The sequence below is a fragment of the Nyctibius grandis genome, chromosome 3 (assembly GCF_013368605.1).
Source record: "Nyctibius grandis isolate bNycGra1 chromosome 3, bNycGra1.pri, whole genome shotgun sequence".
Taxonomy (NCBI): domain Eukaryota; kingdom Metazoa; phylum Chordata; class Aves; order Nyctibiiformes; family Nyctibiidae; genus Nyctibius; species Nyctibius grandis.
Genome location: NC_090660.1, coordinates 97,500,828 through 97,516,540, shown reverse-complemented (window position 1 = coordinate 97,516,540; position 15,713 = coordinate 97,500,828). Strand labels below are relative to the sequence as shown.

At 37.3% G+C, this 15,713-nt stretch overlaps 1 protein-coding gene across 6 annotated transcripts in view; it reads left to right on the top strand.

Moving 5' to 3' along the window:
* VPS13B (vacuolar protein sorting 13 homolog B) overlaps positions 1–15,713 on the top strand; it is a 506,220-nt gene that overhangs the window by 98,647 nt on the left and 391,860 nt on the right. For all 6 annotated transcript variants that reach the window (XM_068395717.1, XM_068395718.1, XM_068395719.1 and 3 more), the window contains one exon: positions 14,836–15,020. In XM_068395717.1, coding sequence (XP_068251818.1) covers positions 14,836–15,020 — 185 coding nt within the window. The remainder of the gene's footprint in view (positions 1–14,835; positions 15,021–15,713) is intronic.

Genomic DNA, 15,713 nt, shown 5'->3' with positions numbered 1-15,713 from the left:
GTGAAGTGTGTCATCTGTATGTTTTGAGCTAGATATTGGTCCCGTTTTGTGTGTTATTTTATTGCTTTTCTTCTTTTCTTGACCTGTCTTCTCTAAATTCCCTTCCTGTGACAAGTGTTCCAGACTCTTTGTTTTCCTTTTTCAGGTCTGTGGGAAGGTTCTCACTTACTGTCTCCACCTGTGGCAGTTTTTGAGACTCTAAACACTGATGGAATAAGGTTATAAATGGGGATGACGTGATCCATCCCTGCATCCTTTCTATTCAGCTTCTTGGTCCAGTAGTCTGTTTTCAAGGGGTCTGTTTCCTTGATAATGAGTCTCCTCTTTCTCATTTTGAGACCAGAGCAATAGCTGCTGGTTTGCTTTCTGCAAGGAAGCACCAGCACAGACTTGACTAATAGCTGGTCATGTTAAGTTTGAGCGTGTGAATGAACCTTTCATGAACAAGTTGAAGACCTGCTGGATAAATTAGTATCTAGGATTTCATGGCCTGCACTTTAATTATTAGAGAGTATAGAGCAGTTAATTTATTGTTCTTGAGTTGTTACTCTATCAGAACAAAAATCTAGAATAGAAACTTGTAAGTAGATTGAGGTTACTGATAAACAAACAAAGTTTTATGAGACTAAATTGATAGAATTTTTGCAAAGATTCTTTCTTTTGAACTGTTTTCTGCAGATACTGTCTTAAGAAATAAATTTCAGCTTAAACATAGGCAGTGTGCTGATTTTAGTCAAGCAGTTTCTGATGAGGGAGGATTCTTGACAACATGAGATTTGATTTGTGTTGGCATTGTGTCTCTTTCCTTTAGTGTTCTTATTGAAGAGCTATCCATTATTGACAAAAGCTGAACAAAGTTTAAAATTTGCTCTGCTGTTAAAGGAAGTCACATGTATCATATGCTGGGCACCTCAGCTGCCTACAGATAATGATGTCACTTGTTTCACTTGAGAAAGCTGTGGATTACAGTCCTGGCATAGTTATTTTATTAATATATGGCCTCACAGTACTGAAAAATCACTACAGAAATCTAGATTACAGATATCCTCACATGGAATATATATGTGCGTTTTCTGTAGGCTTTGTTTTTTTGAACCCTTAACATTTGTATAATATAGCTGTTCTTAATATTTCAACACAGTTTTAACTGTAAAGGTAAATATTTACTATGTCTCTAGAATCTGTTACATTTACATTAGATTGGTATGTTAGGTCATAACCTCCTTTTGGCTAACTATTATACAATGATATTGAGAAACATACTTTGCCAGCAACCTGAACATCAGTATTTTATGTTTTCTTATGTGACTTCTTAGCTTTTATTTTGACTTTGTCGTCATGTAGTTGCCAAATGGTTGCTTTGTACACATAATTTAGTTTTAATTCATAACTTTAATATTACCATTACATAAACTGAGAATTCTAAAGACCTTGTGTTATTACTGTTTAGATTTCTCTCAAACCTCTGTTACTGTAAAGTTGCTTATATTTTTATACAGCTTCACTTCCATTTTCTTCCATCATGTATCCCTTACAAGGCAAACATCCCTCTCAATCAAAGCCATGTAGTGGTATGCCATACAACTGTATTCTTATTGACAGACTTCATAGTTAGACACCTTACACAATCCTGTAAGGTCATTATAAGCTCCAGTATGAGTCAGGATGTACACCCCCTCATTTTGGCTTTATGGGTCGTCTTGAAAATCCTGTGTGCATTTAGTGGTATCACAATGAATTGACCAGAGTGAGAGCAATTCATGTTGATCCACAAGCAGTGTGGTAGAAGAAGATCTGGTTTCTTGCACAGTAAGAAGTTCTTTAGCAAGGAAATTAGCTCCTGCTGACATGGCCTTTACCAACAAGGTACACCTGTGATGACAGTAGGAGATTTTAGGATTTGCTACTCACTGAAGAGAGGATTAAAAGTGTATAATGGGGATCAGATGAGCTATCTGTCTTTGTTACTTTTTTGATTGAAACATCTTTGCAAGGCATGTCCAGAGGAGTAATGCTGCTTAGAACTAGAAATCACAGTAGATTTGTGAGCTTTTGAGAGTCACGAGATGTAGCCGTCATGCAGTTCAGTGCAGTTGTGCTAGTAAGAGGCAAGCGGACCCTGCTGGCAGGAAACACAGAGCCAGGTATCCACAGACTGTGAACATTAGATCATAAATCTAGGAAGTTTTCCAATAAATTGACACTTGGGTCTCAATTTTGGCAGCCTGCTTTATTGACTAGTCATAGTAAATCAAGAGTAATGTCAATTTAGATTGGATGTGGATTGTGTTTCACATGGGCATTTGAGGGGCATGCTCAGTTCCTGGGTCAGAAGCAAAAACAGGTTGAAAACATATGAAACTAATTTTGTAGCATTCGGTTGTGACTATTAGTTATGTCAGTAATTGGATATAACTGCCAGATGAAAATTCAGGGTATCCTTCGAAACAGAAAAGAGCTGAGATTGCATGACTGAACAGATGCCATCAGTGTATGGGACAGGAGACAGTTTCAGCCACACCAGCATCATGTGAGTTAGAGCTAGCACGTGTAAAAACCTGTTTGAACTGTTGAGATATGCCAGTGATACGGGGAGTGCAAGACCAGACAGAAGCAGTCATTCTCTTGGATTCTGCAGAGGTGGTTGTGTAGAATTGCCTCAGGTGTGAACAATCAACCTAGGGAGTATGCTAGATTGCTTCAACATTGTGCGTACTTCTCTGCCATTGCTTAAAAAATGCATCAAGCAACATAATACTAAATCAGAATCACACAATCACAGAATCAACCAGGTTGGAAGAGACCTCATGGATCATCGAGTCCAACCGTTGCCCCTACACCACCCTGTCAACTAGACCATGGCACTAAGTGCCATGTCCAGTCTTTTCTTAAATACATCCAGAGATGGTGACTCCACCACCTCCCTGGGCAGCCCATTCCAGTGTCTAATAACCCTTTCTGTAAAGAAATTCTTCCTAATGTCCAACCTGAACCTCCCCTGGCGAAGCCTGAGGCTGTGCCCTCTTGTCCTATCACTAGTTGCCCGGGAGAAGAGGCCAGCTCCCACTTCACTACAACCTCCCTTCAGGTAGTTGTAGACTGCAATAAGGTCACCTCGGAGCCTCCTCTTCTCCAGGCTAAACAACTCCAGCTCCCTCAGCCGTTCCTCGTAGGTCAGACCCTCCAGACCCTTCACCAGCTTGGTCGCCCTCCTCTGGACTCGCTCCAACACCTCAACATCTTTCTTGAAGTGCGGGGCCCACAACTGGACACAGTACTCAAGATGTGGCCTCACCAGTGCCGAGTACAGAGGGACAATCACTTCCCTAGACCGGCTGGCTACACTATTCCTAATAGAGTCCAGGATGCCATTGGCCTTCTTGGCCACCTGGGCACACTGCTGGCTCATGTTTAGCCGGCTGTCGATCAGCACCCCCAGGTCTCTTTCCACTGGGCCGCTTTCTAACCACTCTTCCCCCAGCCTGTAGCGCTGCATGGGGTTGTTGTGGCCGAAGTGTAAGACCCGGCACTTGTTCTTGTTGAACCTCATGCCGTTGGTCTCGGCCCATCTATCTAACCTGTCCAAATCCCTCTGAAGGGCCTTCCTACCCTCCAGCAGATCGACACTCCCACGCAGCTTGGTGTCATCTGCAAATTTACTGAGGGTGCACTCAATCCCTACGTCTAGATCATCTATAAAGATATTGAACAGCAGATCAGATTCTTTTTTTAATTTATTGGTAGCTGTTTTTGGTATGGCTTTGTGAGCAATGAATTTGACACTTGCAAAAGTTTGATTTACTGTGCATCTTTGTGTTTGAGGAACAGGTATGTCAATATATCATAGCAAATTGTGAACAGTAATATAGGGTGATTTAACACTTAGTTTTAACAGGAGATTTTTCATTGATAACATGGTTTAACGTATCTTTAATTCTAAAAGTTAAAGTAGGCCATGCTTGTGTATAAGGATGAAGATGCTTAAGGAACTTGTGTGGAACATTTTCTAATCTGCAGTGATATTAATGTATCGAGTTTCAGGATGAAAATTTTGGGGCACTTTTCAACTGCACTCTAATGGAAGGAGCTGTTGTCAGTTACCAAGAACGACCCTCTCTCCTGGAGGGATTTTGCATTCTAAGTACATGACTTGCAGCTTGATTAGTGTGACTACAAATTAACTTCAATTGGAAACCTCTAGTTTAATTTTTTTTTAAATAGAGTCCAGATCTAATGTTACTGCTTCTCAGCAGATGTGGCAGGCAGCATTCAGCAAATCTGTTAAAAGTGCACTTTTAATCAATGTAAATTGGAAGCAGTTGTATTTTTTTAGTATTGTCCATGAGGAGGAAATTCAGCAGAGTTGACAGTAAAGGGTGGTCATCTGTAGTGTTTCCAGTGTAGTTATTTAGACTAATTAATTGTCAAGGCTCTTCAGTGAAAGTAAATTAAACCTATTAACTAATATCTGTCCAGGGAAAGTGAGTGCACGTGGTGAATACTTTATCCTGGCTGTAGTAACTGTTGCCATCAGTATTTGCTGGCATTTGTACTAGGAACAAGTAAATGGTATTTAGTTCAAAAGGTGTAGGATTTTTGAGGTTAAAGCCACATTTTGCTTTACTTGCGATTGGTGAAAGGTATGAAGAACTTACTGTCTTAAAGCTGAAGTGCTGTTATGCAACATGAATACTAAAGAAAATTTGAATCCCTAATATATATTCCTTTTGCATCGGATATATTTGGAAATTCTGTTTCTCTTCCTTAGTGTTACCACTCTGTAGAAAATGTCTGGTTAGGACTTTCAGTGATATTCTCAGTTTTTGAGGCTTTACCCATGTAAACTCTAGCCACAAAGATCTGCTGGTGGCAGTTCTTCACACAGAGTGTTTGTCCTTTATTTCTCCAGAATTTTGCTTGCAATTTGGTGGCTTTTTTTTTTCCGTTTAAGTGTATCTGTGAATCACAAAGAGAAATACAATCTCTGAGCTGGAATCCATACTACTAAATAATTCCAGAAACCAATCTGTGGCCCTGAGGCCCGGTAGCCTCATGAGGCTCAGTTCATATCCACATGCTTACCTGTAGCTTTCCCTTCCACTCCCAAAAGGAGGGAAAAAAAAAAAAGCTAAGAAGGATATGGTCAGACAGCTTCTGGCGTGATTGATCTCTTCAGCGTTGTTTGAGAAAGTGCTAGCTGATGTGGCCTGAAACTGGTGGGGACCAAGTTAACAGATATAAACAGTATGCAGAGCCACAGACTGTTACTGGAGCCTCCATTTGACCCTTATTAGTTGGCAAATAAGGGTGTAACCTGCTTGAAACCTGCACCCTGAAACTGAAGGGCATAGAGATCAACGTGGTGTCATCTTGCTAGCCAGCCCCATTCAAATGTTGGCTATTACACAGAAATTTGGAGGAATGTACTATAGCGTTACAGTTGCTCTCTTACGTTTCACTTTTTTTCTTTGCATCTTCTTTTTTAAGAAAATGTCATGGGAGTTGATAGGATTGAAAACACTGTTTTAAAAATTGTAGTTGTTAAATACCATAACTTGAAGAAAAAATTAGATTGTCTTTCATGCATTAGGACTTTTACTATAGTTCCCTGTAGGATTATGTTTCTGAAATTGTATAATTCACCTTGTGTGCCAGATAATTCCCAGGCTATGTGTTTAAAGGCTTCTTGAATAAGTGATATGCTTATTTGAATAAGCTATATAGAATTGCTCATTTTGTTTATCTTTTTATGGTTACCTTTGTTATGCTTTTGGAGCATTGTTATGTTGCTGGACAAGCTGAGCTTCACTCCTGAGTGGTAGGCTTCATTTCCACCTGGAGTGAGGTACCAGAAACTCCTTAGTCTTAAATTATGCACCTATTTTTACAAGCATTATAATGTGACACTCAGTTGAATTTGATAACCATGATAAATGGTGACTAAAAACATTTTATTAACAAAAAAAAGCAGCTGTATTTACTTTCACTCAGAGCAACAAATAAATATAAAGACTTATGTGCATGTTCACCTGTTCAGCTGTCCGTAATACCTTAGCAGCTTTTCTGCATCTGTGTTCATCTCTAGGTAGGAGAAGCATACTGTCCTGTGTCCAGTATCGTTTGTTTGCTGTATTCTCCTCATGCTTGTTCCCTCTGGGACCCAGATGTGCTTGTTCTTTTCCGTGGGAATATTTTCATTCAAATATTTATTTTGTTTTAGCTAATGCAGACATTCACCTTCTTACCTGTCTGATCTTTATAGTCTAGCTGTAAAAAAATTGCCAGAATTTCAAACAACCTTTTTTCTCTGACTGTAAATGCGTCTTTTTCCACCAAAAGATTTTATCCATTTATGAAACAAAATAAAAAGTATTTAGTAGAAGAAATTAATGGAAAACCTCAAATCCTAACCACCTTACCTTTCTGGACAAAGTTTCTTAGATCAGTTGTTAGTGTTTACTTGAAGTTGGCGTTGTGTTCAGCTCTTGAATCTTTAGCAGGGAATTTGAAATGGTGTTAATTCCCAAGATCTTTGAACATTTCAGAGAGGAAACAAAAGGGGAGTTTTGTGCTTCTTTCAGTGAGTTGTGGTCCATCTTCTAACAACTTTGCAGCTGTTAATAATCTCAAGAAAAAGGATAATTACTTGGTCACTTCTTTTCGATTTCACACAATTTTCATGGGAGTACGTAGAGCTCAGTTAAGACTATTCAAAAGTGGTATATATGAGAAATTTGCGAGGCGGGCAGGAAAGGAGGTTTGTGTATTAGTGTGTGTATGGGTTAGATCTGAGTATTTTGTTTCGTTCCCATTGTCAGCATTTTATTCCACAACTATCTTCCTCTTAATGCTCTAAAAATAATTTTATTTTTTCTGGTCCCTTCTTTCAGTTTCCAAGCTCTTTCAAAGAAGATTCAGGCATACAGCTTGTTCTCTTCACATGTGCTTTGAGATTCTTCTGTTCTTATATTATTCTTCCCATCTTCCAAGCATTTTATTGGAAATACTCTGAAGATGCTTCTTTTCCTTTGTGTTTTCTTATTTGTTTTATTTTTTTCTTGGTGTCTATTCTCTATCCTTGTGCCCTAATCCCAAATCTGCTAATCCCACTGTATTGTTTTTTTTTTTCCTTTTTCCTCTTACGATTTGAAACCTGTGAGAGGAAGGCAGTTCTGTGGGCCTTTTTGTGCCTCTTCCCTTCTTAAAAGCCACTGTTGTCTTCTGTCACTTTCTGTCTTGCTGTGTCTACAAGGGTTGAGAGGATGCTCTACAAGTTATTTAGAGAACTTTTTGTGAGACAAAGTCTGTGGATCTGTCCTTGTGACTGTTCCTGCTTGAGGCAGTTCCTCTTCCTTGCTCCCCAAAGAGAGGAGCTATCTTAGAATCACAGAATCATAGAATAGTTTGGGTTGGAAGGGACCTTAAAGATCATCTAGTTCCAACTGCCCTGCCACAGGCAGGGGCACCTTTCCACTGGACCAGGTTGCTCAAAGCCTTGTCCAGTCTGGCCTTAAACACTGCCTGTCTTCTCTCTCAGTTAACTCTCACAAGCCACTCTTCCTAGCTTGCAAGACTTGCTAATATCCTTACTTCAGGAGCTGTCTTCAGATGAGAAGAAATCAAAGCCTCTGTTCACTGTATCTACATTCTTGAGAGTTCGTCGTCTCTGTGTTGTTTGGAGAAGGGTCAGACTCCTGAGATAGCAACTTTTCTGCTGCATAAAATACAGCTCTACGCTCAAGTTTTTCCTTCTACAGCAAAGGGTCATGTCTGGTCAGCTGTGCTGGCTCTGGCAAACGGAAAGTTCCTCACCATAGATAGGGCCCATGAGCTGGGCTGTTTTCTTGTAGATAATGTATATTTAATTTTTGAACATGTTTGATAATTTCCAAAGTGTTGTAAGAAATAGAAAAGAGGAAAGTCACATTGCCAATTTGAGGTAGGAAAAGAGTTTGAAATTTGAAATCATTAATAGAGTGGAATTGACTAACAAATGAAATATCTGCACATTTTGAAATAAATTTATTAGGAGATTACGAATTTGTATTTAAGTTGCCAAATTTTGCAGCTCTTCTGGGAATAAGGTAATTTGGCAGTAACTTAAAAACAAAATAGTGCAATTTTAAAAGATCATATTGTATAGAAATCTACATTTTTGTGCTCCTAGTAGTTCAACAAAATTCTGTCCTACAAAAATATCTTGTAAATGACTGTATTATTAGCTGCTGAATTGACTGTGTGAATTTCCCTCAGATTGGAGGGATAGTTTCTGTGAGAGCTGCTGCTCTTACTTCTGACAGCATGAAAGGATGATGGAAGTAGTTGCTGTTCTCAGGGCTTCCACAGTTGTGACTCTTGCTGCCCTAATAACACCAGGTTAAGCATGGATCTCCTTGCCAAATGGAGATCCATTGTGTCCTGTTCCTGTTTTGTGGCATCATGTTCAGCAGATGACTGCATTCGTACATGCAGTTTTCTTCACTGAGCACGAGCATGTTTCTGAGCCCTCCTGGCTCCTGGTTTCACCTGCTAATGGCAACCAAATGGCTCTGTGTGGCAGGTTTAGAGGATTGATCTAATGGCTGTTGCTGCTGCTTCTGGGAGTGTGTGAAGTGGGGAGGGAGAGGGGTTGCTTCTCTGGACAGTAAAGCAGGCTGCTCTGTGGGAAGGCAGTTCCCTGAACCCTGTTCCACCCGTGTGGCTAGTGACATTGGATTACACTGTGGTATCCAAAGCAATGATACTGGATTTACAAAAGCTGCAAAAAATGTAACATTTGCTTTGTTTTAATAAACACAGATCTTTGCTGTTTGGAGATTTATAGACACTAGCAACTTTTACCTGGTTACCTCTGGTGGTTTTGGTGGTCTTGGTCATCTGCAGGTGTTTAATTACAGCATCTCTGAGTTCCAACTGATTTCTCCCCACCCCTAAGAAACTATAATTTACTAGCAGATAAATCATAATGATTGCATTTATTTTGGCATTGCTGGTTTTCCAAGTAGGAGCTGGTTCTCCTGAAAAGATAAAAGGCATAACTCAAATTGTAGATGTAAAAGTGCTCAGCTTCTGGTATGATTCCCTCTGTACTACCTTCATCAAGCCAGTGGTTTCCTATAGAAAGTCCTTGCTTCTTTCCAGACTTCTTTCTGTGTGTTTTTTGTTTTTGTTTTTGTTTTTTAATATGTTTTGATCTCTGGTCACTGTAATAAGTACTGATTTTTCTCATGGTCCTTATATTTGATTCTCATTGGACATAATGCAGCTAAATGTCATATCCATTCTCTTGTGCCGACTAATATTCACAATCAATGACAATAAGATTCCTATATTCAAGTAAAAAAGTTATGGACCTTCTTGCAGAAGTAAAGAAAGAATAGCTTAAAGTGTAAGTAAGAAAAAAATGTCCTGAATTGGCATTAATCACATTTTGTGAGGAGATACTCTTATCCCTTGTTTTCTAATTTCCCACACACACCTTGTGGAGTTCTGAAGATGCAGTTCTTCAAAGATACAACTTTATACACAAGATTAAGTTTGTTGATGATGTGTGCAAAGCTAACCATATATATTAAGGACATAAAGAAGACTGAGGGCTCATATTGTAGTTTCCTCAGAGCAGAGAACATGGAATTTTACTCTTTTATAGTTTGTTCATATCACTTTAATGATTCTTTCTGGAGACAAGTATTAACTAGTGATTAGAAAAGGATTTTTTTTCAAAGGAAGAAATAGCAGTTAGTGACTGACCTCAAATTGCAATTTGATGGGAGTTCAGATCCCTAGAATGTGTCCCATTGATGAGCTTTCCCCAAGCCAGTAAGCTGAATTTGATCTAAACATCCTAAATATCTTTCTCTAATGCAGCTGCAAGTTTAACATGTTCCTGATTACAGTTTCAGCAGCCACCTTAGTTTATCATGTGTCCAAAAGTAAGACTGAAAACCCAGCCCCTTGTTGGGTTATCCCTTTTTGGTATCAACAAATTTTTAGTTCAAATCTATTGTATTTTGAGGCAAATGAGCAACGACTTAACTGGAAGTGGAGGTAGACTGCTTTCTTGCCTTCTATCTTAAACTTTTAATTAAGTGGGTGGAAAGACTCATCTGATGCTTAGTGTGGCTGGATTTGAGCTGAGGGAAATTAAGACTTCCCTACCCTCACATTCCAGGTCTTTGTTTTTTCTTGCAGCCTTCAACATTTTCTCTTGATGTCTCACAGCAGATAAAGTTACAGTAACCATCCTGCTGAGGTCACTGCTTCTCACTTCCTTGTTGCTTCACAAACCAGTACTGTTATTCGCATGTAACTATCATAATTTTTAATCTAATGATCATAATTTTTAATGTCCAGATGTAACAAAACAAACTAAAAGATTTTAAAAACAATCCAGGTTTAGAGCTCCTAACATGTATGTCCAGAGTCTTGCATTCTTTGCTTCAAAGGGATTTTTTTTTTTGCAAGGTTTCTTCCTTTTAGAAATTTGTTTGATTTTAGTAATTATTTTTATTCTTGTAATAATGCATTTATTTTTACTTTGCTATATGAAGGTAAATTTTATTGTTCCATTAAGACACACACTGTACCGTGAATGAGTATTCTCCGTTCATTTTCTAAGACATATTAAAGCTTGTACTTTGCCTGTGTTGTTTTGTTTTCACAGTTGTTTCCAGGAAATCTGTATTTTTTTTTCTGAAGTTCACATATGAATTAACATTTTACAAACAGTTTTTGTCACTGACAATTTCAATTCCAGAACTGTTGTTCTACTATACAGAAGTCAGTTTTGAAATGATTGTGTTGTTCCCTTCTAATCCCATCTCTAAAATTTTCAGAAAGGAAAAGTTAATTTTTTTTATTCATCGAAAAAAAGAAAAAAGTTGGTGAATATTGAAGTTCATTGTTTTCTCTGTTGTATTAAATTGTGTGATTAGCAGTTTCCTACAAATAGGAGGCAAAGGCAGCTGCAGCTGCTGAAGAGTCACCTGTAAGAGATGACATAAGATGTCAGGCAGCCTTTAGTAAGCCTATAGAAGAGCCGAAGAGTTTTGAAGACATCAGTCTTGGAGATATTTTTGGAATGAAGTGTTCCAAAGCAGGTTTTATCATTATTTTTTGATAATAATTAAATTGGTCCTCTAGCACCAATAACTGTGTGTTGCTGTCTGAAGACTGAAAATTATGTTAGCATATGCAGATGTGTGGTATAACTGTTTTTATTGTGATAGTAGTGACTTCAGTCTTGCATTTAAAAAAACAGTCATTCCAAGACTGTAGTGGTTAACTTCCTTTCCCTTTTTTCTTCTCCCTGCACATTCCCTTCAGAGGTTTGATATTTGTCATTAAGTAGCTAGACATTGTTTCCCTTACCCAATAATAGTTGCTTAAATGTTAAGAAAAAGGATCAAAATTGTCATTTTCTTTAAGTTGATATGAAAGATCAAATTAAGAATAAAGATGGATTTGTTGTACGTATGTAGATGAAGCCTTTGTCACGTCAAATATAAAACCAGCATACATTTTGTGTTGCCTAAGAGGAAAGGTGTGCAAATGCTGACTGAAATTATTTAGGTGTTTAAATTACATTCAGGTTCTTCTAAGGCACAGTTGCTGGGTTCTAGTAGCAGGTTAATGGTTTTGTTATTTTGGAAAAAATGAACTAATAGTATTTTGCTGTACAGGATATGAGTAATAACAAGAATTATATTTTTGGAAACATTTTGCAGGTTTCAGCTTTGCAGTTGGGGACTTTATATAAACCTCTGGAGCCAGCTGTTCACCACTATATTCTTTCAGTCACTCTGAGGTGTTGATTTTAAAAGAATGAGTTGCTATTCCTAAAGTCTACGACCTGAAAATATTTCATAGGAAGCCTGTGAACTTACATGGATTGGTTATATTGGTGCCTATGCACGGTGTATAATAAGGACCAATTCATGTTTTCATTCAAAAACAGCGAAGAAAACTATTTTCTTTAATGGTACGCCAGATTTATCCAAATATTTCAGCAAGTCTGTATTACAGTTTGTCAGCAAACTGGGTACAACCAACGTGTATTTGAAAATCATTTAATTAGGACAGATTCATTTTCACTCCATGCCACTACACAGCAAGACTTGCTTGTTCATATTTCCTTAAATTTATTCTGGAACTTGTCCAAGTTCAGCTTTAATGAGTAGCCTATCCTGCTAGTTACATTAGGATTTATTTTCCCCTAGAGAAGAATGTTTGAATGGGTAGTTTTTTTAACCTGTTCAGTTAAATGAACATATGTTCAGGACTGCATCTTAACTCTTCAGTGTAAAGATTTGAGAAATAATTATTTCCATTGTTGTTACCAGTTTTAAAGTGCAGTTTAAATAGTGGTTTTAGACTCCAACTATGTGCAGTAACTGTTTTAATATGGTGATGAGTTTTGATATGAAGTCACATTCAGTTGCTTAATACAAATTTAATGATACAATATAGAAACACAGATCTGACTTGGTTTACTGAAAAAATTATTTGTACTTGTATTTTCACTTATTGCTTGAATATATCTCTTGGGTCATAAAACTTGGTTAAATGTAGCTCAGTACCTTATTAATGATGGGTTTTCTGTATTAACAGGTGCAGTCTGGTAGCAAACTTAGTATTTTAAGTTTTTTTAAATGCATTATTTGTGTTTCAAAACTATTATAATAAATCCTGAATTATAAATGCACTTTCATCACTAGCCAGGTCTAGTTAAAATTTCCTTTAAGCAACATTTGCTGCACACATGGTACAATAGTTCCACCCGCCTTGATTTTTTTTTCTATAAAAAAGGATTTATTTTCTTCAACTTCCCATTCCTCCAAAGTTATCAGAAAAGGACCAGTAGACTTCATTCCTATGGGATTGTTAAAGTACAATAAGCATAGAATTTGCATATTGTTAAAAAAATTCATACAGTATTTTACCCATAAGGGAATATTTTATGTGAAACTTTTAAGTTTTAAATTTAGCATAGTTCAGTACAGTAGCTTGTAATTATGTATTAAATGAATAGTCAAACTTATAAAGCAAAATCTTTTCCACTGTCTTATTGTATGCTGTGATTGTCACAGCTCTTCACAGATCCCTTCCTAAAGTACATTAATTTGTTAACACAAATGTGTTAATTTAGGTGGAATTACTGCGAATTATTGTGGAGTCATGTTCATCCTGAATTTTGCTAAAAAAAAGATTTTCTACCTTCTTTCTGCCTTCCCAATTTTGCATTAGGGAACCCATCTTTTACACTTTTTTTTCAGAAATATTTAGTTTTAATCTTACTCATAAATGAGAAGGAAGAGTACAAAATACAGTTATCTGAAAGGGTAACAGAACGAGAAAGAACAGATAGGAAAAGGCCAGAAAGGAAAAATGTTACAGTGCACTTCTGCAATGAGATAAATAATAAAAGATCACAATACATGGCTTGAAAACACAGGAGTACTAGGAAACATTCTGATTGATATCACCGTGCAGTACATTTATTTCCATGTAATGCCTGCAAAAGCTTTACTAACATGCATATCTAGTTTTCCAACTTCAATTCTGCATAAATGTAAATGGTTTGTGCTGTCTGTTCAATCTTGCTATATACACATCTTATTGTGTATATAGCATTTTGTTTTGCAGGCATGGATTTCCCTAAGTACAGAATCACCTTATATACTCCTTTACTTATGCACACCTTTTCTGCTTAAATTGATAAATTACAGAGGTTGGACTTACACTCTAGGAAATTCTAGGAAAGCAAGTTCAAATTTTAGCAATAGGACAAGAGGACACAGCCTCAAGCGTTGCCAGGGGAGGTTCAGGTTGGACATCAGGAAGAATTTCTTCTCAGAAAGGGTCATTAGACATTGAAACGGGCTGCCCAGGGAGGTGGTGGAGTCACCATCTCTGGATGTGTTTAAGAAAAGACTGGACATGGCACTTAGTGCCATGGTCTAGTTGACATGGTGGTGTCAGGGCAACGGTTGGACTCGATGATCCATGAGGTCTCTTCCAACCTGAGTGATTCTGTGATTTGCAGTTTTTGTTGAATGTAGCAAATCAGTCTGTTGCTTAATTACAGGTAATAGTGTATATATTAGGAAGAAAAAGTAACACACTGACTTCGCTATAGTTGTGGTAGAGCCTTCTTGTTGATAGTGGACTATATTGTCACAGAAGAATTTATTTCCAAACAGCATGTCCTTTACCTTGCACTGCCCTCTAAAAGCCTGTCTCCACCTGTTCCTCCTCCCCAGTGATAAGGTAGAAGGCATTGAAAAATAGTAGAATCACTTAATGAGTTCTGTGTCAGACAAATATGGAATATGAGGAGAAATATGGAATGTGGGGCTCTTTGTTTTTTGTTGTATGGATATTTTCTGCATGTTTTTTTGGATCACTGGACATATATCATTTAGTGATTCACTGTAAGCTTTTAAATTAAAAAAATCCAGAAAATGCAACTTTTCAACAGATTTCTTCTGTGTTAGTAACTGCACAATTTTATGAGTAGCTCTTATTTTTGTGGAAGCACTTGGAATTGCTTTTATTAAATATTTTAAAACCAAGAGATAATTAGATAAAAAGATATGATTTTTTCCTCTTGTGTTTTGGAGGGAGATGTAAAGTTAAATCATGTAACAAAAGTCCTATTTAGGGTAAATTTCAGTATAAGTAGAATCAGCTATTACAAGAAGAAATTGAACAGGCACACAGCTCCAACCTTACAAACTAACTGCTTATAGTCTGGTATTCTCGAAGTTTTTAAATTGTTATTTTTATGAACCAAAGTAATGATTTTCCTTTTTCTTCTCTCAATATTTTAAACAGGACCAAGAGAGCTCATGTCCCACTAGCAGAATGCATATTTGAGCTTCCTAATTTGACAGTTCAAGCAACTAGAGCTCAAACCCTTCTGCTCCAAACTATTTATCAGAGCTGGTGTCATCCTGTTGGAAACGTCAGTTCAGTGGTGGTAAATGAAGCTTTACTGAATGAGGTTTTCCAGACTTCAGGTAAATGTGTTATGCTTTTGGTTAAGTGTTTGTTATGGTACAGAGCACTGCTAGTGAATGTGCATACAACTATATCCTTTAAATCCAGGTTTTTACTTGTAGTAGTTAACAGACAGAAATTTTTTTGTATGTATATGGGTATTTATGGCTTATGCTTAAAATCCAGGATATAAGCTAAGCCACCAAACTTCACTTCTTGGCACCAATTTCTGGATGCATTTAATTTTCCCATACAGGATAATTTTTCCATGCTTCCCTCATCTGAAACATCCAGCCTTGCTACCTTATATGGTGCAGTGTTGTAACTTAAGATCATTCAGAGGTGAAACTGTTGGAGGAAATAAAAAATACTGGATTATTAAGGGTTTTATCAATCAATGGCAAACATTGAATTTTTTTAAAGGGCTGCAAATATTTCTCATCCAGTTTCATAAATAAACGTTACTTAACTGTTGTGGAACTGCTGAAGATAGGCAAGTCTCAGTGATGATGATATAAATAATGAAATTGTTTACCTGTCATCCTTTTGCAACACATCTGTGGTTTTTGGGAGTAAGTTAAGGAATTTGGCCAGTTTACAGAGGAGACCACAGTCTTCAAGTGCATAAAGGTCATTTGGAAGAAGATAATGTATTCCTTCTTTATATTTCTATGCAGGCTAGAATAATTTAGACCCACTATTATTTAGACCCA